The following is a 26,110-nucleotide window of genomic DNA, read 5'->3' on the forward strand; positions in this document are numbered from 1 at the left end:
TGGACAATCCTCTCACCCATGTTTCTGAGAATTGGAAATGGGCCACAGACTCAAGTTTCTCCTCCTCCCCCATTGTGGCAAACAGTGACCAGCGCTTGTCATCAAAACCAAAACTGGAAACTCACTTCAAATGGTGGTTTCTAGTTCTGGTTTGGAGGACAAACACAAATCAAAGTTTGTCAGTTCAGGTGCAACAGCAAACTATGCTTGGTGATAAGCTGCAAATTGAAAGTGAAGCCACATGCAAGGGAACAGGAGGACGTGTGTTAGCTCACAAGTTGTTTCCAATCATCCAAACTCATCTGAACTGAGCAGGTGCATGTTGAGAAAAAAAGACAGAACAATCCCTGAATCGATTGTGCTCCAATTCAATCACTGCCTTGCATTAAAGCAATATTAAGAACAAGTGGAGGGGTGGTGGTAAGAAAACAGATTATGTTGCAGCTTCTACAAGGTAGAAGAGCATAAGGATATGTTTTAACAGATGTTTCCTGGATGATCCATGTGGCTATGAAACCTTAACTATATGGTAGGACTGGAGAGTAACTCCCTCTACCCATTTATATATCTCTAGTATAATTTTTGTAACTGCGTTTACAAGAGAAGGTGCTTCACAAATAGGTGGCATTTAAAGCTGTACCTGAGGTTCAACAGAAGGGTATACACTATGGACCAGTTTACATTGTCTAAAATACTCCATATGGAGCAGCCATGTGGAGAATATCATACATGAACCAATGCAACAACATTGATGGGCACCATTTTCTGGTGGCTAGGTAATAAATACAATGCCACATTCATGTAAAAACGTCAATGCAGTTATACCAGGTAACACATTACTTCCTCTGTACAACTATGTCCAGAGAGATACCTCTGACTCAGTTTTCTCATGAACGTGACCCGGTTTTATTTAAGCAGCATGATAACTCTGAAAGCCAAGCATATCAAATGCAGTTCTTGTAGGTCAGAATAAATTATTTCACAATCATATTCTGAAAGGACCATTTTACTCCTTACCTGTGAATAGTACGATATCTCCGGGAAATACTGTAAGTGACCAAAATGCTGCTGCTCTCCACAACAAAACCTTTCGCTGCATTTCAGATTGATCAAAAACTACAATTGTGGCTAAGGGGACTCTTGAGGACAATTTAGATCCTGACTTGATTTGTATTTCTTTGATATGGCAAGGATGTAGTACTGTGACTAAGATAGCATACTTCTGGCCTTTGCGTAAACAGTCTTTAAGCAATGATGGATGCTTCTGAACTTCCTTAAACACTGAAATTCTCAGTTGCTTTATTTGTGGAACTGGACAAACTGGAGAACAAATCAATTTGGCTTTCTTTGGTTGCTGCTGATCTCCAACTGTAAAGTTAGCTGCAGGTAAAGTATTTTCAGATACTTGAGTTCTTTTAGCAGAGTGGCCTCCTTGAGAATATATCACTTTCTTCCATGGTTCAGTATAATGTACCTCATGATTAAGTTTATCATCAGGTGAACACATGGGGCCTGTAGGTATAGTAGCATTTTCCTGAAAGCAATTTTCTCTCAAATATGAGTTACTTTTCACAGTAGTATCAAAATCAAAGAGTTCAAGAGAGCTGTCTGTCTCAGCCACATTTGCACATGCACCTCTATTTTCATTTAACTGAGTATGCAGATCTGCAATTGCTTCTTCTTCCCTACCAGGTTCATTCAATTCTGTTCCCCTTTCCATTGTAGATTTCCTTTGTATTACGTTTTGTCCTACAGCTTGCCTTCCTGAAAGCAGAGCAACTTGGCTTGAAGTCAAAATACTAAGGAATTCAGTGTCTGTTGACACTGCAAGACTTGAACACATATCTGGGGTTTTTTCAGTCTTTGGTTCTTTCATTATTTGTGGACAACCTATCTCCAGGTATTGACTCAAGAGCTGGTAATGATCACACCGAAAGTCTGATAGCTTATCATTTTGTCCTATAGACTCCACACCTCTGCTAATCTTTGTGGTACTAGAAACCAAGGGAGAAACATTAAAATGGTTATGTATTGTGCTAGGGGCACCTCCTTCAGCATCTTCAGATTGTTCACTTTGTTCACCTGTTTTTACATGACTGAGAAGCTGCTGATATGCAAGATGCTTCACGTGGTTCTCTGTGCTTTTACCTTCATAGACATGACAACTGTTGCCAGTTGATTCTCCCATCTCCTTATCTTTATTGCTGAAGAATTTTATACTTCCAGCATCAGCTATATAGTCTGTCCCATTCAACTTATGTTTTTCTCCAGCATCTGCTGGGAAGTGATCTTTGGCGGGGGAAATCAATGCTATATCATTAGGTGTCTGATGACCTGCATGCTCAAGACACATACATTGTTGGGTATGAAGGTTAAAAGTGTCTTTAGTAAATGAAAGGTAGAGTTTTTGCCATGTTTCTGAAGTAGATGTTGAACATTTCTCATCTTTAGGAGTCTTTAATAAGGCTGGAAGGCTAGGTGCACCAAAGAAAATATGAATTTGAGCTGCTCCAGGCATGTTGCACTTTCAGGTATTTGATTATGGAGAAAATATAGTTAATAAATACAATAGTTCATTTTACACACAATGCCTAAAATATTTTCCTAAACATTCATATTTTTAAAATAATTCATTCAAGGATAGAAGTGTGAATATTTCATAAGAAGTGTCCAAAGGAAAAATTTCATCCCACTAATTTGGGAGGGGTGGTTAAGTAGCCATAATGAAACTTCTGATATGGTTTATTGTTTGTAACAAAACTGACTACAAACTGGGATTTACATTTTTTGTGTGAATCAATATTTGAAATTTCATGTATCCTACAGCTTAAAGAGTTAATAAAGGTATAGTTTGTGTTTTAAAGAGCCTAGAACACTGTGGAGTCTTAATAGCCATTTCTACCCCTTTACTATCCAATAACAGAAACATGATTATTATAAAATGTTCCTTGTTACATTTAGTTTCCCAGTGAAGAGTCATTGTGAACCAGGGAAACAAGCTTCACTGGTATCAGATTTTTAAAGTTATACATTACTGTTGTCTCTGAAACGCAGCTGGGCTTGTAAACGGTCACTTAAATATCCAGGTTTGTTAAAATGTATAATCACATGGAAATGACAAAGTCACTGATGAAATTTTCCAAATGGTGTTTCTTTGCTGAAATGGTCTAATTTCCACATTATCCAGATTTGGATGTTCACTGCCACTTGGCATGTTGGAAATCAGTGTCTTTTCACATCAGGCATTTTTGGGAAGTGAAGGCAAAACACACACTGGTGGACCTGTGAATCTCTCCACTTGAAATCAGGAGTCCAAGATCTCAGGTACGAATTTCAGATTTTTTTATATTCTGTAAAAGAATTTTTAAAAACTTAATAAAAAAATTAAGTATTTATTACTTAATAAAACATACTTAACAGAATTATTTACATGCAGTTTTCCTTGTGAAAAAGGAACTCAAAGCAGGCTACAATAACAAACATTTCCCTTCCATTTTATCAGAAAATCTTTTAACGCATATTCTGAGGTGCCCATTAGAGGTCACCAAATCCTTAGAAAAGTACATGTAAATTCTAGATTATTGAGTGACTGTATGAGGCATGTATATATTTTATAATTAATCCAGTTATGGGGGCAGTATCACCCAATTACGGAATGAGCCAGGCAAAGTTAAGTATGCCTTTTCTTTCTTTTAAGTTGCTTTTCTTATAACATATAAATAGTAAACAAAAATAGAAGAAGGATAATAAAAACAAGTATCTTTTATTGTATGCATTAATCAAGTGAACAATTAAAAAGAACGCTGTCAATTATCAACAGAAATCAAAAAGCCGATGAGTAGTACATAATTTCCTTAGTTACAATTTTAAAGAAGATCATAACATTTGATACAAACAACATATAATATATAATAACTGGTACAATAATTTACACTAAGTTCAGAATTTTAATATTTTGTTTACATTTGTTGTTCCAATGAGGAATAAGCAGATCCCAACGGACAATAACTTTTTACATTTTTCATATTATCAATGTAAGTTTTATCTTAAAGTTGATATTATTTTAGCCTCTATGTTTTAGCCTCAGCATTTGAGTACCGTACGAGTACATAAAATGGGCTACAATAATCTCATGAGGATAAGAAACTATGTACTTGTATTTTTTGTACCAGTGTTATACTTTACCAGATTTGAATGTTTTATTGTATTATTTGATTTCTTATTTAATTTTTGTTGACTAAACTGTACGTCACCTAAAGGACTATGTTAGCAGGTGACTAATAAATGTTAATAATCTAGTGGATGAGCAACAGTCTACATTGCAGTTGAAAACAATTCCAGTTCGATAGCACAGAGAGAAACGCATCCAACCAAAACGAAAATAATAACTTGGTATTAACGGGCAGTTTATAAAGAAAAAATAAACCAACAGTGAAATTAACAGATTGGATGACAGAGATCAAGTAAAGGAAAAATGATCAGAGAAGGTATAAAAGAGAGAGAGAGAACACTGTTCAGTATTGCCTAACTATTCCAAGGCCAAAGAATTCAAAGAAAACCTTTAGAATATGAGGTGGTCTGGCAAAAGAGAAAGATCAGTCAAGGCAATAGTGAATCACAAACTCTGGGAAAGGTAAAATACTGTTGGAAACAGCAATGCCAAAACCAGAGACTAAAGGTTATGCAGTATTTGACAAAACACATGATGAAATTTTAGACACTGACCTATTACTATCAACAGGCTGGAATTTGCTACCTCTGAGTTGTAGAGTTCAAAACTGAGAGAGGAATGACAAGAGTAAATAATTTATTCAGGTTAATCATACAAGGCACAGAAATTTGAGTCCCCACCCCCCATTTGAGTCCCCATTTGTTCATCTGTATTCTACATGTATCTCATTTTGTTTTATTTATTTGTTATATTTTTACCCAGCCATCCATTTCCTTTCAAAGGAGCCTAGCACGGGACATAGTAAAAAAATACAATCCATTACAAACATTTAAAACAAACAACCACATAAAAGTACTATCAGTAAAAGAGTTTCTACACACATAATAAAAGTATAAGCCATCACACTGCGTGATGGCAGCATGTCATAAGTGTGGGGAGGGGGAGGGGGAGGCATGGCAAGTGTGGCAAGGGCATGAGGCAAGTGAGGACAGTGGACGGGTGGGGAAGCGAGGCGAGCAAGCAAGCAAGGTGGGAGAGTGAGGAGGCCCAGGCAAGCCATAGAGGGAGTCAGGACAGCCCAGGGTAGCTCCTCATCAACTGTCCTATTCTGCTGTTGCTGCCCCGCCCTCACCAACAGTCTCAGCAGCAGAAGGCAAGGAGGGAAGCAGCAGGAGAACAGGACTGTTCTTGAGGCATCACCCTGGCCACTCCCCACTGTTGCTGTGTTGCTCGGCCAGCTGCCTCCATCCTCCTTGCAGGAAAAAGTCTAAAGGGGAGGACAGGAGGACACTTGGTGACCCATTTGGGAGTGAGAGAGAGGAGTAAGGGGCACTTGGTGACCCATTGGGGGTGTGGTAAAAGAAGATGATGCTTGGCGAACCATTTGGGGGGGAGGGCAACCTGTTTGGGAGTCCCTGAGAGAGAGAGAGAGAGAGAGAGAGAGAGAGAGAGAGAGAGAGAGAGAGAGAGAGAGAGAGAGAGAGAGGGGGGGGGGAGTCTGGGGGAAGTTACGAGTCCCTGGTATGTGTGTGTAGAGTGGTGAGCAAGGCGCGCAGGTGCAAAATACACAACATAGCAAGCAAGAAATAACAGGCTGCCAGCCCCAATCACATTCCCCAAAGGTTCAGACAAACAAGTGTATCTTAAACAGTCAGCAGAATGATGCCAATGTAAGAGGACCAACTCAAATCTACAGGGAGGGAGTTCCATAGCTAGGGTCTGCCACTGGGAAGGCTCCATTTTGGAGTAGGTAAACTTTTTCAGTCTAAGGAGGGCATATTCTCTTCTGGGCAGTCTTCTGAGGGCCACATGCCAGTGATCGGTGGGACCAGAGGTAAATGTGAGCGGAGCAATGAATGTAAAATTTCACCTTTACAGTAGTCTAGTTTCTACACACACTCGCACACCCCTCTCCTCATTCAGATAAGGAAGAGGCATTATCAATGGTCAAGGACACATTTCAGCCACGCAAAAACACTTAGGGTGTGAATTAGGGTCAGTGAGGGGTGTGACCTGGGGACAGTTTCAAGGGCCATACAAAGAAGTCCAGAGGGCCACATTTGGCCTCTGGGCCTGAGGTCCCCGCTGCTTTACCCTGCTAAATGGGTCATGCCCACTGGTGGGATGAGCAGGGAATTCACTGCAGATCTTTAAAGCATGAATCGGCAGAAGCATGGGAAGGCACTCCTGCAAGCACCTGGGTCCCAAGCTGTTCATTTAATACCAACACGGGACACATTTCATTTATTAATAATGTGTTTTGATTCAAGCTCAACAGAATATAGGCTTTGGATGAGTTCACCATATCAGCAGATCTGATTATTTGAACAGAAAATAACTACACTTGGGCTGGAGCATTACTTATGGTATTATTCAAGATCCACCAGTGGATGTGGGGAATCTTAAGGATGGGACAGTATGACACCAAAGTCTATGACTTCAAGAACAAAGTCTTTGACTAAAAAGTGGACAAAATGACAATACTGGGTCATCACTCTTGCTCCAGAATTTAAAGGCCTTGCTGCTGTCAGAGCAACATCTCTGCTCCTTGGGAGCTCTCTGTGGTCCTGCAGATCCAGTTCCTGACTACCTCTGCTTGATGCAACTCACTGCTTACTAGCAGCTTATCTTGGGCCATTGCCCTGGCATATTTAACATGCCCTCTTTGGGTCTCAGCCAGATTAGTATGAAACACCAGAAATCACCTACAGTATTTTTATATGGACTCATTTTCACTTCCAACATTATCCTACAGCATCTAGTAATGCCTTCTAAAAATCTTAAGCAAAAGATTCAGTTGATGTGCTCCATTGCTCTCATTAGGAACTGGAATGTGAAATACTTGTCCATTCCCTTTAGATAAACTTCTCTTCAACATTTGCACACAGCCTGCTTATAGTATAGTCACTATACAATTTTTTAAATTGTGTTTTTAAATTATTTTTTGTGCTTTTAAATTTGTATATTTGTTTTTAATGTTTTTAATTGCTGTAAACTGCCCAGAGAGCTTTGGCTATGGGGCGGTATATAAATGTAATAAATACATAACTAAATAAATAAATGGGTTTTTTTCTGCTTTCAGTGAAAGAGTTCTGCTCATACAACTCCACAAAAATAGGGTAATTGTACAGCAATAGTGGTTAGTTCTCTCCTCAACCTGGAAAGCATCATAATTTTAATGTTTTTATTCTTGAACCAAAACCAAAAAATACAGCAATTAAAGGCTCTAACTTGTTCAAAAAGAACAGAAGGATTAGAAAGGGAGGCGGAGTTACGCTATACGGTAAAAATATGTATGTGCACACAATTACAAGAGGATGAGCTTGGTAGCCCGTACCTAGAGTATCTGGATTAAAATAAATGGGGCAAGGAAATAAAGGAACATGGTGGTTGGAATCTACCATCAACCACCCAAATCAAGAAGATGAGGGTGAAACTTTTGAAAAGCAAACTCTCAATATTTTAAGGAGGAATGATGTAATAGTAATGGGGGACTTCAATTACTCCAATATCTGTTGGGAAACAAATACTGCCAAACACAGCCCCTCCAAGAAATTCCTTACTCCTACATAGCTTTCTCCTACAGAAAGTGGATGAAGGAACTTGAGGATCAGCTATCCTTCACTTGATTCTAATCAAAAGAGATGACAGTGGATGAAGTGGCAGTTACAGGAACTCTGAGGGAAAGTGACTATGTTATACCTGAGTTCTTGATTTTAAAGGAAGCAAAAGCTGAGAGAAACCATACGCATACCCTGGACTTCAGGAAAGTGAATTTTAATAAACTCAGAACAATGACAAGTAAGGTCCCATGGCAAGCGACCCTAATGAGAAAAGCAGTCCAAGATGGCTGGGAGTTTCTAAAATTCTACAGGCACAATTGCAAACAATTCCAACAAGGAAAAAAGGGGGAAGACAGCAGAAGAAATCAATAGGGCTTCTCAGAAAGCTTAGAAATGACCTGAAAACAAAAAAAAAAAAGAACACATATAGGAAGTGGAAGGAAGACCAGGCCACAAAGAAAGAGTACAGACAGGTAGCACAGAATTGCAGGGATGGCATCAAGAAGGCTAAAGCTGAGAATGAGCTAAGGTTAGCAAGGGATGCTAAAAGCAACAAAAAAGCTTTCTTCAGGTACATGCATAGTAAAAGATAGAGAAAATAAATGGTAGTTCAGCAACTCAATGCATCCTAGAGTATTGAAGGAACTGGCTGAAGAACTCTCAGAACCGCTGTCTATTATCTTTGCGAAATCATGGAGGAGTGGTGAAGTGCCAGATGACTGGAGGAGAGCTAATGTTGTCCCTATCTTCAAAAAGGGCAAAAAGGAAGGAACCTGGGAACTACAGACCAGTTAGCCTGACATCAATCCCTGGGGAAATTCTGGAGCAGATTATAAAGCAGTCAGTCTGTAAGTACCTTTAAACAGTGGAGTGATTACTAGAAACCAACATGGATTTGTCAAGAACAAATCCTGCCAGACTTCTTATCTCAATTTTTGATTGGGCAACCCCACTGGTAGACTATGCTGTGGACATAATATATCTTGACTTCAGCAAAGCTTTTGACAAACTTCTCCATGATATTATTAGCAAGCTCGCGAAATGTGGGCTGGATGGAACAACTATCAGGTGGATCCACAGTTGGCTACAGAACTGTACTCAAAGAGTACTTCTCAAGGGTTCCTTCTCAAAGTGGGGGGAGGTAATAAGTGGGGTACTGCAGGGCTCAGTCCTGGGCCCAGGGCTCTTCTACATTTTTGTTAATGACTTGGATGAGGAGGTACAGGGAATGCTTATCAAATTTGCAGATGATAAAAATTGGGAGGGATAGCTAATACCCTGGAAGATAGAAACAAAATTCAAAGAGATCTTGATAGGCTGGAGCATTGGGCCGAAAACAACAGAATGAAAGTGCAAAATTCTACACTTAGGAAAAAGAAACCAAATGCACAGTTATAAGATGAGGGATGCTTGGCTCAGCAATACTACATGCAAGAATTGTTGTTGATCACAAGCTGAATATGAGCCAATGTGATGTGGCTGCAAAAAAGGCAAATGCTATCTTAGGCTACATTAACAGAAGTATAGTTTCCAAATCACATGAAGTACTAGTTCCCCTCTTTTCGACAGTGGTTAGGCCTCATCTTGAGTACTGCATCCAGTTCTGGATACTGCACTTTAAGAAGGAAGCAGACAAACTGGAACAGCTTCAGAGGAGAGCAACAGGGATGATCAGGGGACTAGAACAAAGCCCTATGAGGAGAGATTGAAAGATCTGGGCATGTTTAGCCTTGAGAAGAGAAGACTGAGGGGAGACAGGATAGCATTCTTTGAGTACTTGAAAGGGTGTCACACAGACGAGGGCTAGGATCTCTTCTCGATCATCCCAGAGTGCAGTGGCTCAAGTTATAGGAAGCCAGATTTCAACTGAACATCAGGAAAACTTCCTGTTAGAAGCAGTATGACAATGAAACCAATTACCTAGGGAGACGGTGTGCTCTCCAATACTGGAGGCATTGAAGAGGCAGCTGGACAGCCATCTGTCAGGTCTGCTTTAATTTGGATTCCTGCATTGAGAAAGGGGTTGGACTCGATGGCCTTATAAGCCCCTTCCAACTCTGCTATTCTATGATTCTATGAAGCAATTTGTCCTTGTGAGTTTACTAAACTAGTTATGTGTGAGAAAGATGCTATTTCTGCTGTTAAAAGTCCTTCCATATTCTGCTTCAAATAATTTAAGCTAAATATAGATTTTTCCAATTTTTCCAAGTAAGAATAACTAGGCTGGGTCTTCCATTCTTTACATTCTTGAGAAAGAGGGCATGTACAGTTCCTTATTTTTCTCTCTTAAAATGCAAGTATCCCTGGAAAAGAGGAAAATTACCCAACACATAACACTATTTCTCTTTTTATTCATAAACACGGCCAGAGTGTCCCCCCGCCCAAGAAAACATTTCTTACACATAAAAAACCCAAGCATGTCAGAGAGAAGGCTAGGCTGGAATCTTTCTCCCGTACATCTCGTTTTCTATGTACAGAAAATGTTTTTGCATGAAGAACGTTTAATCATTTGAGCCCTACCTGCAATCCAAAATAGTACAGCCTAGACATATTTTGCAGCTCATCTGCTGTTTGTGAAAATTAGGTTTCCCTGTGGTCAAATCTGAGAACCTGAAATTTCACATCTTGAAATGGTGTAGCTGGGCATACTAGTAAGAAAACTGTTAGAAAGTAATCCAGACTTAACTGAAACTCAGATAATAAATTGTGGAACTACTGATTCAGGTGTACAGCCTTTCATTAATACTGACCTCTATAGTAGAGATATTGAAGATAGCTAGTGATACATTCTTTATTTTTCTTGTACACGTCTGGATCTTTTTCAAAGGCTTCAGATGAAATACTGGTTGCTACAGATTAGTGAGCCTGACACAAGCTTGATGTGTTTTAGGAAGGGCCATAGCTCATTGATAAAGCATCTGCTTTCAAAGGTCCAAGGTTCAGTCCCTGACATCTCCAAGTAGGGCTGGGAATGCTCCTGTCAGAAACCCTGGAGAGTTGCTGCCAGTCAGTGTAGACAACTCTGAAAGATGGACCAATAGACAATGGTATAAGTCAGCTTCCTATGTTCCTATAACATATTGCTTTCTGACAATATACCAAAGCTTTTTTTTGGGGGGGGGGGAACCAATAAGCATATGCATGAGAATCAACTGAATTCTAGAAATCTTTCAATAGTAGCTCTAATCAAAGGCCTTAACAAGGCTTGGTAAAAGCAGATGCAACATGAGAGAGATGTGTTGGGAAAAGCAGCTGTTTAAAAGACAGGAGCCAAAGCATAAAAGCAGTCATTTGTGTTTTAAAGGGAAGATCTAAATCTGGACAGCTTTTCTATGTCCAGTGCTGATATATAAGAACACTGTAATGATATAAAGTTATTTGCGAGAAACTGTTCTATAGCAGCACAGCAACAGAACAAACCAACATTGAATATTCGTTACAATGGCAGATGAATATATGATGCAGATTTGTGGGAAAGCATCCCAAACCACACCTGCACAAACCAAAGCTGTAACATTTATTGTTACCATTATGAAGATGGTTCCAGCTTGAGAACTGTGTGTTCAGGTGTTCAGATCACACTCCCACATCAAAAATTCAGTGTAGCAGAATTGCAGACAAAACATACAGAGAATGGCAAGAGAATCCATCAGACTATAGGTTGTCTTACCAAGAAAGAGGAAGTAAAATTTACAAGTGGGATTTGCAACAAAATGTTGCAGTGTGGAGTGCTTATTTTCAGAGTTCTAGCCAGTCAGCAAAGTCTTCTTTCAGGATACCCCATTCCATTCCTCCTCTCCTTGGGTTTTCTGCTTCCCCACAACAGACATGCAGCATTCTGTGGCCACTGAGCATGCTCACTAGATTTTTTTGGCAGGCGAGGATTGCCCCTTTAGACTTTTTTCCCCATAAAGTTTTTTAAAAAAACTTTTGCAAATCTTGGGTTTCCCCCCCAAACATGCTGATACCTCCTTATTATTCCCCAGTGGCCCAATTATAATGTAGCCATTATAAGTCAGCACATGAGGTCACTATTAGTATATACAATAACACTTCTTTGCTAGTTCCTTCGAGCTTAGAAGCATTTTCTGAAGGCAGGAAACAAAAATACTACAAATGGTTTGAGACTGTACTTCTACAGAACATTCCTCTGCAGAAGCTGCATTTTTGTTGATTTTTGCAGAAATGTATTTTTCCAAACTGCAGTTATCATTAGACTGACTAACTGTAAAGTACTGGCAAAAGAGGAGCTGTTCTACACGCACATAAGTACTAGGCTACTTTCTGTAAACAGCAGGGAATGCTTTCCACGAAATTAGGTTCCTGCAAAGGTCAATTCAGAAATAGAAAACCACCTAAGTAAAGAAAGCACTCCATGCTTGACCAGACAAAATCATGATAATATCAGACTTCATTAAAAAAAAAAAAAGCACACACACACAATTAATTGAATCTCTGATTTCATGTTTTTAAAAACCCTCATGGTTTCAGTAAAGGGACCCAGAAAAGGAAGAGGAAGGAAAGGAATGCTATTTTCACTCAGCACTCCTAGACAGGAACAACCTTCTGTAATGGCAGCATTCTAGATCACTGCTGACAGATGTTCATCCAGACTCCAATCTTAGCATACTGGTATCAAGATTGTGTGGATCTCTCAAATGATCTAGCTGGGCTGGAGTTCATGTCATTACTGCTATGTAGAACCAAGATGATAAAAAAACCCACCCACCGCAAACCAGTGTCTACTTTCAGTGAGATTTCCTTCAATCAGAGAGGGAAGCTTTGAGAGGCCTCTTAACAACAACTCACATCCCTTGGTTCCCAGTTGATAAAGAGTTAACTTTAAAATGCTTTTAAACTCAGTGACCGCAGCAGAACTAACCGAGTATATCTGAATCCAAATAATCAGTTTTATCCCAGAGACTGTTGATCCGCATAGGCACCTTGCCACAAAATGGTAATTCAACACTGAACTACAGTTGCCTAGTTTGGCAGGAACAACAGTGTTTTTTTGATCAGATGTCTGAATACTAGCTGTTTCAGGTTAGCAAGAAGAGAACCCTTGGATGAAGTTGTTTGGATGGCTTCAACAAGATGCATCTCTAAATCTCAGCCCATGGACATGCAACTAGTGCTACTGCAGATCAGCCTTTGTGGATTATCCTCAGGATGAGGGTGTCACGCCCTGTTGTTGTTATGGGTGTTATGTGGGGGAAGAATTGTGGGTGCCCTCTGGTGAGAGGAGGGGGCTCCAGGGATAGGGAGTATATACTTTTGCCCCACCTTTTGCTGAGAGCATAAGCTGGGGAGTTAGTAGCGGAAGTGGGAGTGATACTGTTACCTGTACATGCATGCTTGTGTATTCGGAGGGTGGGGCTGGCTGTATCTATTAAATTCTTGTCCTTTGATCTGCCAGTAGTTATTGTGAATACTTTGTTAGTTGTTTTACACTGATGTTTAAGAAGATCTTTTAAAATGTTTTGTATTGTTTTAAATGTGCAATTTGGTTTTTATTGTATTTGTGATTTTTGATCATACTGAAAACTGCTTAGAGCAGCGTTTTCCAACTAGTGAGCCACCAGATGTTGTTGGACCACTATTCCCATTTTTTCTGACCATTGGCAATGCTGGCTGAGGCTGATGGGAGTTGTGGTCCAACAACATCTGGTGGCCCACTAGTTGGGAAAGGCTGGTTAGAGGCTTCTTTTGAAGCATGAAGTGGTATATAAATTAAATAATAATAATAACAATTGTCAGATGAGTTTAGAAGAAACATTGAACTATAGAACGTAACAGTAAACCGTGGTTAATTTAAAACAGGAAGCATATGCTTCTGACTGAAAAGGACTTTTCCCTGGCAAGTCCATTTTAGGCAGTTTGGATCTCCTCTTGGTCTAAAATGTGGGACTGGTAGACTGTGGTAGCAGTCTACTTTCCTTGCAGGGTTGGCTCTTGGCAAAGGGTGGCACCATGGGTGTCTCACTGGATACTTGGCTTCCATGGGCACTCCTTTACACTGACCTTTTTGTAGCCATGCAGGAGGAGGAAAAGGGAGGAAGGAGCATGTGAGCTCGATGCTCATCCAGGCTCATTCCCATAGTACTAAGCTATGTTTAGTGTTGTGTCTGACGGAGGCCTACGAGGCATTCATCACCCCTTGGTATTATAAGCCAGGAAGGGCAAGGGTCAAGCAAGCGCATCATGACACAGACCTCAAATATCTTGCACACATCCTCAAGTGAAATCAACTGAAATTCATCCAGTGAACTACAACCTAAGCTGTCTTCTGGTATAGACCTCAATATATGCCCAAATCAGAAACGATGCAAGTGATTTTATCTGCAAAATGCTTTGTAGACAGTAATTATTTATACAACAACCCTAACGTTATTTGCTTTGATGACTGTAAAGGCTTAGACACATTTCACGTTCTGTTTGCTTTATTACCCTATACACAGGAGAATATGAAATAAAAGATTGAAATTAAGGAAGAACGGAATGTCACGGTAAAGCTGCAGGCCGTTAATGCCCATTGCTTCTCATTTCTCTGACATATGGCAATCAGTTTGTATATTACATTTTGATTCTGTGCTACAGGAAAGAAAAAAAAGAGTTAACTTATTGCTAAGGATAAAACGTGCAACTGAGATGTACTGGTTAGAACTCAAAGGCATATTACCATTACCTTTGTTAATTATTACACCATTTCTCAGTATGTTCTGCTACAAGTGGCCAATAGAATATTAGTTTTTTATCTCTGAGTTGGTCAGAGTCTTACTGATGGGTCAATGATCTCTCAAAATGCAGCTAACTGCATCAGCAGGTTTGAGCTTTGCTATGAGCTGCAACGGATTGTTGTAATGGTCCTTACCACAGCATCAGAACACATGAAACAGAGAAAAAAAGGACTTGCACAAGAAACGTAACAAGGTAGAAAGTCTTTTTACGGACAACACTTGAGCATCTACTATACCAGTTCATCATTCAAGCCACCAGAATAGAGCTATCATTTGAGTTATCTTGCTACTTAACACCATCTTATATCTTAACACACACATATTGTTTCTGCAGTTTTTACCCATGGACAATTGCCATATGTCTTAACGTTATATAACGGAGAATACAGTTACCTGTGGGAGATTTTCACTTGGGTCTAGCAAATTATTTCTAGCAATTATTTAAAGACCAACCAAGAGATCAGTGCTATACTTCTCAGTAGAGCAACTACCACCTTCATTCTATCCAGAGTTAGGCACACCTAAGCTTAGACAGGCCTAACTAATGGTAACAGTGGAGCTGTTAGAGGTAAACAGTTAAGGTTTATTACTTATATAGTACCTACAATTGCACACAGTATATAGATCAGCTGGAATGAACATGTGCACAAGCCACATTTGTAAAACCCCAACTTGTGGACAAGCTTAATTCTTGGGATTTCAAGCTGAAATCTGCTCATGGCCTTATTTAAATGTGTATTTCAGAGACAAAGAGCAAATGGGATGGAAAGGCTACATTTGATCCAGTCTCTAAAATGAATGAATTTCTCCCAACTTCCTATTTCCACTCCCACCCAGGTGACCTAGTGAAATCAGACATCTGGAACAGGAAGAAAGTTATCTTCCCTTTGCCTAGGATGCTGGGAAAGAAAGGGAACCTTAGGTCACTGAAGGTCATAATCACACTGTGTCTTCCTTTTGTCAGATTAAACTGGACATCTTTTTTTCTACCTGAAGGGTCCCCTCATACAAGAAGCCTTCAAGTCACTTGCTAAATGAACAGGGACAAGAGCCTTAGGAAACCCAGTGCATCAGGTGATATACCCTTATTCCTAAGCACACCTATGATCAGCGCTTATGTGCCTTGCAAGTAGTAGTGAAGGTATAGGCCACCCTGACTGCCCTATGTGTGCAGGTAGAAACTGATCAACTTGGGCATTCCAAGTCATGACAGCAAATCATGGCAAGGCACCATAGTCTTAAGGCAGTGGTCACCAACCTATTTGGGCCAGTGGGCACATTTGCAAACTGGACAAACTGTCATGGGTGCCACACATACAAGACAACCTGTCCTTCTACCCCCCTCAACAAATTTATAATTACTTAGCTGGAGTCATCCATTATTACTATAGGGCCTACCTTGGCTTCCTGTAGAAGTGTATTAGTGAGTCACAGAAAACTGGTCAGGTAGAAGCAGTTTTGTGATTCCTAGATGTCTACAATGTGGAACACTTGGTCTAAAATCTAAATAGTCATCTTTGGTACAATCAGGAATATTTGCCGTTATACAGTGTTAAGTGTTCCCTGTTAAAGTATAACTAATTTGAACAGTGAACTTAAGCAATAAAAGTGCTTTCTACTTACAAGATAGATTTGGGACAAAATTATGCCCAGCTGTGTTTTAGAAACAAACAGTGGATGGGATTTAAAGCATTTTCAATGTCAAACTGATTACTTTATTTGGGGTCATGACATATTTTGTCCTAACAGGCCAAGTTCTACAACTATCCAGAAGTGAGCTATGACACCTCAGAGAGAAGATTTTGGAATACCATTAAAAGACAGAAGAATGTCAGTTACTTACTCTTATTATTTTATCACCCAGAATGGGGGCACCATTTGGTTTTTTAAAAAACAAATTAAAAACATTCTAAACAGCAGTGATCTCAGGATCACCAGGAACAATAAACTTTCAGCCATCGAATACCGGGTGAACAATAATGTTTTTAAAAATTCCTCCGGAGAGAGTGTTCTTGCACTCAGGTCCTGCTTGCGGGCTTCCCCCAGGTACCTGGTTGGCCACTGTGAGAACAGGATGCTGGACTAGATGGGCCACTGGCCTGATCCAGCAGGCTCTTCTTATGTTCTTATGTTAAGATCAGTAATGAGGGAGACAAATGCACCTCACCAGGGAGGGCATTCCACAAATGGGAAACTGCTACTGAAGAGGTCCTGTCACAGGTTAACACCAACTAGGCAGTCCCCAGTGGAAGAGGCACCAAGGTCTCACCTGTCAATCATAGGGTCCAAGATGATTGAAATTGGGGAAGGTGATCTTTTAGGTACTTAGGACCCAAGCCATTTAAGACTTCGTATGCTAGTACTAACTATACTTTGAATTTGGCCTAGAACCTCACTTGCACAAGGTCTCATCAAGCTGCCCCACTTATCATCCTAATAGCCACATTCTGCACCAGCTGCAGCCCTCTGGGATGTCTTCAAGGATAGCCCCATATACAGCACATTATAGTAGTCAAGACAGAAGGTCACAACAGCATGGACAACTAAGGATAGGCTATCCCAGTCAAGGAACAACCGCAGCTGGTGAATCAGCTTAAGCTAGGCATAAGCACTCTTAGCCACAGAAGCCACTTGAGACTAGTGACAAGTTGGAATCCAGGGTACTCCCAGACTAGTATCACTGTATATGAACATACCTTCTTTGAATGACTCAATGAACTAAATTGATGTGTCTTATTTATGTAAAACCTGTTTTGATTTCTGGAAGTATTATTCTCTATTCTTTATGAGTTACTGGGGTGAGGGAGAGAATTCTGGCAGGCTGAAGTGTGCTAACAAGATTCATTCACAGTAAACACCTACTTCAACAGTGATGACTCCCAGGGAGAAGAACCATCAGTAAAAATGCTGCAAGTATGAAGTTGCAGAACAGTAAGGTTTCTGTAGAAATAGCTTCAAGTGTAGTAGCCACAATGTTTTTAAGATCTCTAAATGTGAAGCAAGTTTTCAAGGATTACATAGAAATGCTTGAGAATATACCATTATCCATATGTAGTGAGCAAAGGAGATCAGTGGTTTTATACACCAGTTGCCTTTTCTCTAAAGATTATATGTATTACAAGTTCACAGCTGGTGGTCATATCAGGCATAAATGAATTGTTCACATATTTTAAAATAAACAAACATGGGGATGATGCCTCTGTGGTAAATGTGATTATCCTGAAGGAAAGCACAGAAGCAGAAAAAGCCACTGAAGTACTAATGTTGGTTGGCAACTTTGTTGTTGTTGTTGAGTTTGAGACAGGGAAATTAAAAAGAAAATATGTGGGCCAAGTGATGGCAATATAATGTTGCTGAATATGAAATCCTCTTTTATTTAAAGGGACTTCCCTGACATTTGTCTTCCCTGCAAATGATGATAAATGTTGGGTTGAAAAGAAATCATTAGGGTGCTGCCACATCAAATGTAAATTCTGAGGGCATTACATCTTCCCACATGGACTTGGTGCTGACCTTCAATTTGTGACTGCATAGTAAAGTGTCATATGCACAGGGTCTTGTTTTGGAGATATTTGTGTGCGCTTGTCAAGGAATTGTTACATATTATGTTGCTCAGATTATTTGTTAGAAAACTCCCCCCCCCAGTTTCCAACAAATATTACTGTAAATTTGACACATGCCCATGAAACATTAGCTGTTTATGTCTACTGCTGCCTATGGAAACAAATGTTTAATTCATACTTTTTGAGAATACAATTGTCTTAAGTTACAGATAAATTCTTAAGGTTGCAAACTGTTGTGTTGGTCACATCTTTTAAAAGACAATAAAAAGAAAGCATTTAAACCATCTTTGGCATACTTCTTGATTATTTTTGTAGGAAAAAATCAAACCACACAGTTTAATGTTAATTAGAGTTCAAATAACGCTACCTAACAAAAAATACATAAAGAAGCTTACAAATGTTATGCTGGTCACTAGAGAATTACCTAGTTCTGTTTCACCAGCATTGTGTCTCTCTCCTGTTTTACTGATTCATCTGCTGTTACTTTTTGCAAGCCATATAAAGCTTGCTTTGACACAGGAGGCCCTGCAGGATGAGAAGCATGCAGTCCTTATTTTTTTGGGGGGGGGACTAAGGAACTCTCTTTCCTCACCCCCTTGTCTAGGGATCTTAGGGGGAGAATGGAGTGACGGAGAGCAGAGAAACAGCACTGGGGTGGGTGGGAGAGGGATTACTAGATTGGAGTGGAAGGAGGGGCCATGGAAGATGTGTCATCAGATATTCTGATTATCTTGCATGCTGCAAGAAAAAAAATCCTTTGGGGAGGAGGGAGCAAAGGGGATAGGAACAAAGCAGGAGAGCTTTTTATGAATTGCAGGAAAAGAGTTTGTGAGTAGATTGCAATTCCTTTCACTGGCTGGCTTAACCCTAGTCTCCAGTAAGTGGGAGGAGAGAAAATCCTCTTAGGGCCTAAAAGTTGTGGCCTGAAAGATGTAAGAGATAGGGTTAGGGATGGTACTTGAACATTGGTAGGAATCCCCCTCCCCCCCCCAAAAAAGTGTGCCTTACAAGGCAGGGAATAAGGAATTTTGAGTAAGTCCCGCTTAGACTATAGGCTTTCTACACATGCTCCTATCATCTTTAGGAAAATCCTATATACAGTACATACTATAGTATTTAGAGTTCTCAGAATACCTACTGGTTGTATCAGATATACCTAACTAGTGGCCCATGGGCCAGATCCGCCACTCAGGCTGATTTTCTCTGGCTCTTGGCAACCCTAACCAATTTTAAATCAAGGTATGACCAAAATGGTTCGCCTACAGTTGCATGTTGTACGTCGCCCAGAGTGACTGGATAACCAGCCAGATGGGCGACTAATAAATTTAATTAATAAATAAATAAATGTAAATGTTTTCAAGTTCTAAGAGATGTTACATCTCTTTTGGATTTCCTATGGAGCATGCATGAATGACATACATAAATGTCCATATCTTTACAAGCTGCTAAGCTTGTGTGCACAGGCTACTTCCTTGGGAAGCTGTTACTGCTTACTAGCACCAGCTTTTCCATGGAGCCGGATACATGCAAGGAAGTTGTCTTTGTGCAGAAAAATACACTGGCTCTAACTCCATTGTCTGGAGAAGAGTGGGCTCCAGAATGAATACAAAATGAGGCTAAATGTTCCCCAAGCCAAAAACTTTCTTGACAGATTTTGCAACACTGTAATCTACATTTATTTGCTTAGCCTCTTTAGCTGAATTCCGACTGCTGGTAGAAGGCCTCCCTATCTTTGACCTCTGCTATATTTCATTAGCTCACTTTCAGCAGAGATCATGTATGCTATTTCTGCACGTGTGCCGAATCTGGTTCACCCAACCAAACGGGATAAAACAAGAATAGTATCATGGTAACAGGCCGTTACTTCCGTGTTGTTACCTGCCTGCTCCATTCATTCAGTATACCCCATTTGATTCTAACTTACAAGGCTACCTTTTGCAAAAAACCAACAGACAGACATTTTTTACTTGTACCACTACCTGGAGCTGGTTGCAACAGCAAAAGTCATAAGTCAACCTGATTATATTTCTTTTGGCTGCAAAAGCATTTGGCCCAGAAACATAGGAAGCTGCCTTATACTTAGTCAAACCATTCATCTATCTAGCTCAGTATTGTCTACACTGACCGGCAGCAACTCTCTAGGATTTCAGATGGGGACCTTCCAGCCCTATCTAGAGAAGCCAGGAACTGAACCTGAGCCCTTCTACATATACAAAGCAGGTGCTCTGCCACTGAGCTGTGGCATGGAACCTAGTGGATGCCAAGTTGTTATAGCAGAAAGGATGCCAGGACAAAGTAAAACCTGTCTGGATGCCAAATGCAACCAAAAATAAGATTATTTTTAAGGCATTTTAAAAAAGAAGACAAAGCAGGAGAGGAATCTGAACACAATGTTCTGAAAGTCAATGATCTCAGGTAAAATAGTAAAATTGAAAGTCCAAAGAAAGCTAACTGGAAAGTACTCACAGGGACTGTGAACGTGTGAGTCTAGGGCCTAGGCTTTTTTAAAAAAAACCTGGTGTGTTATTTCAGTCTTTTTACAACAACTGATTCATGACAGAAGAAAATCCATGAAAAACATTCATGAAGAATATAACTGAGGTTCCCCTATAATGGTAGTTTAAAATAGCCACACTTAAATCTGAAGCTTGTGTTCCATAAAGTTGGAATTATCTGCATTAACAATTATGAACCATTAAAAAAATGTTAGCATGATATGTAGTTAATCTTCCACAGCTAAGGCTGCAATTTTTATCAACAGTAAGCCCCCCTGACAAGGCTCACTTTCAAGTAAATATAAATAGGACAGAGCAGCATATTTATTTACTTGATTACACCTTATTTTCTCCACAGGATGGACCCAAGATAGGCTACAATTTCAAATGAGAGAGGGGGGGAGAGAATGGTGTAGTGGTTAGAGTGTTGGCCTGGGACCTGGAAGACCAGGGTTCAGATCCCCGCTCAGCCATAAAGCTCAATGGGTGGCCTTGGGCAAGTCACTGTCTCTCAGCCTAACCTACCACAAAGGGTTGATGTGAGGATAAAATCAGGAGGAGCAGAACTATGTTGAGCTCCTTGGAGGAAAAGGAAGATATAAATGCAATAATTCAATGGTAAAACAACAGAAGAACCAAAAACATAAAATTAAAAAAGTCAAAAAAATATACTGCTGCAAAGACTTTAAAAAGCAGGGATTTGAGAGCTTTCTTAAAACTATAGGAAACTGCTGGAGCCTGCCAAGCAAGCTTCACAACTGAGGTGCTACTGTAGAATAGATCCTGTTCCTTGCTGCCAGTCATCAGCCTGACTTCTGATGGTAGCAGCATCAGGGGCAAGGGCTTAGCAAAAAGATATAGAGGCAGGGAATGTTTATAAGGGAGTGGTCATTTACCTAAGATTTCGGTTGCTTCCAGACCTGTTTATTGATTGTTCATTCCAGTTTGTTGCAGGGAAGTTAGACTATGCTCTGTCAAGCAAGTGTTATCCTACACTTTCCAGTCACTTTCCTTATTGACCCCAATCTTTGGGGGAAGCAAGTCTGCTGCCCAAGACCTCCAAATCAACTTTAATTATGCAACCTAAATTTGCTGGTGTGTGATTTAATCCCACTGGTGTAGTGGTTAAGGTGTTGGACTACGACCTGGGAGACCAAGGCTCAAATCCCCACATAGCCATTAAGCTCACTGGGTGACCTTGGGCCAGTCACTGCCTCTCAGCCTCATGAAAACCCTATTAATAGGGTCACCATAAGTTGGAATCGACTTGAAGGTAGTACATTTGCATTTACAAAATAGCAACACTCTGGAAGCATCCTTTGTGTTTCTGGCTCACCTCTCAGAAAGAGTCATACAATCCAGTAATCCCTGCTTAAGTCAATGCAGCTTAAATCAATTCACAAGATCAGATTTTTCCCAAACAAGACATTTTCATTGTAAACAAAAAATAAAGAACTGATTATCTGCTTATTATTTGAACGTTAATGTTAGCAATTTCAACAAACTGTTCTGTTTATACAAACAGTTCTACTAATTGTTTATAGGAAAGAAACCAGTCTGCCACTATTGACTTTGGGCTCCCGTGCTGCTTCTGTCTCAGATGCCACTTTATCTATAAGACACTTGGAGTCAACAAGAGCAATGTTGATCTCTAGATCAGTTTAAATTTAAGGGAGAAAAAAAAGAATACATTTGATAGCCCTTATTTGATAGCCCTTATTCAAAGGTACATTTTCTTTTTATCATGCAAATCTTCCATGCTTTGTGGAGGCAGAACTGGGATAGCCTAACACAACTCTGTGAAAATAAAAAATGTTATTTCCAAAACATAAAAGATATATTTATTTATTAAAAAGAGAAAGTTAACTATCCTTTAAAATTCTCCATTAAAAGTGGGTGTGTGGAAAACAAATGCACACTTAAGACCATCAACTATACTTTGTTCACTTGATGTGCCAAATGATCACAATGACCTGTTAAAGTTGCAAATAAGAAAAAGCTGTCAACGCATCCTGTGACAGCATGATCCACAGCTCCCTTCTAGCCAACCACCTGCTATGGCTTTATGTCATACTATACAACAGCCTTCTCTTCTGGGATGGATCCCTTCCAATTCTTTTAACTTAAGACCAAGAGAAGCTGTCACTTAATTTCCATAAAATGTGAACACTAGTTTTAGGCATAAGTTCTCTGTATTAGATTTATATCACTGCTATTTGTTAGACTTGCTGTGGAGAGAAACTCAGTTAAGTATATAAACTGCATAAAACAAGACATCCTATAGTTATACTGAGAATACAGTATGGTACCTCTTGGAAAATAGCTTTGCAAATTTACAGGTTAGTGGTAAAACACGGTTTCTCTTGTTAGTACAAAGAGCATCTATAGCTACATTCTTGTCAGATCCAAAGCAAGCAATTGTCCTTCTTGATCACCATAACAGCGGCACCAACATAAAGAGATGGAGATAGGAGGCTTTTCAGAACTGGCAAACCATAGAAATGCCAATTCATATAGCAATGGGCAGCGCAATCCAATTTGTCAGAGGCCAGCAGGAGCGAAGCCAGCGGAGACAGAGCTGGCGGAAGGAGCTGCCACATCCAGCTGCTGCTTGGATGCCCCTGGGAAGTGAGGATGCTGGCTACACCGGCAGGGCGCATTGGAAGGAAACAAAATACATGTTTCTTTCTGCCTCCCCTTTTCCCTGTGTACTGGCTGCCGTGATGGAGGACCATGGAAAAGAGCCAAACAGGACCTGGATATTGTGTAAGTCCTCCCCTTGGCTCCTCCTCCAACATGCCCCTGGAATGCCTCTTTTGCAGGTCTTCCGCTGGCTCCCCTTATGCCAGGCTGGGAATTCCCAGCGGACCTCCAGCTGAGCCAGCCGGTCCTGGCTAAGCCATGGCTGAGCTGGGATGAGGGATCTATGGCAGTGTAGCCCAGCTGAGCCGGAACCCAGTTGGCTCAGTTGGAGGTCTGTCATATCCAACTTGCCTCAGCCCAGTGTAAATGTGAGCTGGATTGCACCCTAAATTATAGTTCTACTTAAATCAACTATACCATTTTTTACAGTGAACAAAATAAAAAATAAGTAAAGGTGATTATTTTCCCCATTAACTTTATGCAATAAAGTTTATGGAAAAAACAAGATAGCATATCTGAGGAACTCACTTCCCTTGCAACACATCCCAGTGCGATGTTCCAGTCTAGGAACAGGTTGGAATGCTTAATCCCATCCGCTAGTAGGTGCCCCAGTCAGTTGTTTTTAATGACAAACTATCTGATGTTCTTTATGTATTAGATCCAGTTGTGAAACAGGAGGATTCCAGCTTGCTGTTTCAAGGACAGAACCCTTCCTTGCAAATCTTGGCAAGTGGGCTCAAGTTAGTCAATTTCATTCCAGGGGAAAAAAATAGAAGCCTTTCCCCTTTAGGTATGTCACTGACTAAACCAAAAGCCCTACTAGTTGCAAGTGAGCACTGTGACGCCCTTCCCTGGCTCTCCCTGCCAGGTTCCTACCTGCTCATGGTTACTGCCTGTCACTAGGCACCACCAGGGACTCCACCAGTCCGGACTGTCCTTTTTTATGGTTTCTCTCTCCGCTCTAGCATAGACCTCACCAGATCCCGCTGCTAGGCAGCACCACCAGTCACGTCCTATAACCAGTATCCCCAGAGACTCTGCCTGAGTCTCTCTCAATCAGGTTACCTCTGTGACTGCGTGCTTAAGCTGTCCCCAACCCCCTTGTATCACTGCAGATAACTCATAACTCAGGGTTGCTCTAGATACTTGTGAATGTTATAATCTCCTCTTCACCGCTGCCACCATTTGTTACTGTTTCCCTTCAGCCTTGGTCATTACCTTACCCTCCCTTCTGGTCTGTGAAACCCCAGCCAAGGATCAGGCCTTTGGTAAACCAAATATAGTTTTTATTAAATAACAGAGATAACAAGATTACTTTTCTAATGGTACTTAAGCATATGGTTTCATCTATTTCTGTGATACTTGACTTATCATGAACTAGAACTCCCACTCTCTCTTTCTCCACACGCTCCTGACATCCACCTCCAAACACCACCAAACACTTCTCAAACAACCCAGCAACGTCCACCCAGATTCACCACAGATTCTCCACCCAGATTCAACTGTCATTCTTCCATTTATACTCCCAGCCATTCAAACACTCAGCCAGTCATCCAGCATTCTACTGCTCATTTACTCCCCCCTCCTCTTTCATTCCACTTACCATGTATCTTCTATACAAACAGCACTTACCATATATACATTAATACAGGAACATCACAAGCACCCTAGTCAACGGCATACTTCTAAATAATTCATCTGCTATTCTCTATTTATGTAGACTGTAAGCAAACAATACATGTATTTGCCACGGCAAGGAGGGGAAGTTTACCCCTTCTTAGGTTAAAAGCAATTCCAGAAGGGTAAACACAGTCTTAAAGATGTGCAGTCTCCAATTTTGATTATTTGTAGAACAGAAAAACAGTGCTTCCAGTCTCTTTTCTATGGGAATTATTTCTCCAGCCCTTAAAAGATGATAGGGATAGTATATTAAGAGCAAAGGCTTCTAAGCTTTCTGTTTTAAGGAAACCCTTTCACATCAAAAATATATCCCAATAAATGCCTGAACATCTGCAATGTGACCTCTGAAAAACACAGAGGATTCTGGGAAATTTCTTGGGCAAACACTTAGCTCTCATTGGGCTAAGTCAGGTTTGCTGGATCTTACTGTTCTGCCACATGAGAAGAGAGTAACAAGAGAAACAGCAAGTTCTCAGCACCATACCGAAGAAAGATTGGCAGTGGTGAACAAGCAGTTTTTCAGAAGTTTATCCACTATTGCCGCCCTGGGCTCCTGCTGGGAGGAAGGGCAGGACATAAATCAAATAATAATAATAATAATAATAATAATAATAATAATACAACCTTTTCATTGGAAACCCCCCTCCCATAAACTTCCTAGGAGTCCTTTGAACAAGAAACAGCAATATTTAACATATATCATGTGGCGGTCATCTGCACAAGAACACAGGAAAATGAAAGAAAATCAAATGTATCTTAACAGAGAATTATGTTACTAAACTCAGGCAAAACTGAATCAAGAACCTTCGGGATGCTAAACTAAAGGTTTCCCATTCAAACTGATATATGACCATGAGTCAGGACGTTCCCAAATCTCGCCCGGGCAAAAAAACTCTACAAATCGGGAAGTCACCAACTCCCCCATCAGTAAGGGTCTAACTCTGCGCTGAGATGAAAAAAGGGACACAGGAGAGTCTCGATACCTGTCAGAAAGAACTCCAGCCCAGCACGGTCTGCGATTTTCTACTCGAGCGGGGGTAGGTGGGACCAAAGAGCCACACAACTTCTTCCCCACATCGCAACTAGGCTCCTGCACCCACCAACATCAATTAACTTTCCCCTCCCAATTAAAAAGCAATACAACCGTCATTGCGCGCGCTTTGGTATAGAAAAGGCGGGACAATCCAGAGGTGACTACCCAGTCAGAAAGCGTTCCACCTCTGACCCTCTTCCCCGCCCCTAGTACCTTCCATGCTTG

General features: G+C 40.5%; 1 protein-coding gene across 3 annotated transcripts in view; it reads right to left on the bottom strand.

Annotated features, from left to right (window-relative positions):
• Positions 1 to 26,079, bottom strand: part of SHLD2 (shieldin complex subunit 2) — a 50,220-nt gene extending 24,141 nt beyond the window's left edge. Inside the window, exons 1-4 of one of the 3 annotated variants that reach the window (XM_061635016.1) lie at positions 25,836 to 26,079; positions 10,485 to 10,756; positions 4,726 to 4,778; positions 1,018 to 3,350 (exon numbers count right to left, since the gene is read on the bottom strand). In XM_061635016.1, coding sequence (XP_061491000.1) covers positions 1,018 to 2,518 — 1,501 coding nt within the window. In that variant the 5' untranslated portion in view covers positions 2,519 to 3,350; positions 4,726 to 4,778; positions 10,485 to 10,756; positions 25,836 to 26,079. The remainder of the gene's footprint in view (positions 1 to 1,017; positions 3,351 to 4,725; positions 4,779 to 10,484; positions 10,757 to 25,835) is intronic. The other 2 variants (XM_061635015.1, XM_061635014.1) reach the window with 2 other exon arrangements.
• Positions 26,080 to 26,110: the final 31 nt, after the last annotated feature.

The sequence above is a fragment of the Rhineura floridana genome, chromosome 7 (assembly GCF_030035675.1).
Source record: "Rhineura floridana isolate rRhiFlo1 chromosome 7, rRhiFlo1.hap2, whole genome shotgun sequence".
NCBI lineage: Eukaryota > Metazoa > Chordata > Lepidosauria > Squamata > Rhineuridae > Rhineura > Rhineura floridana.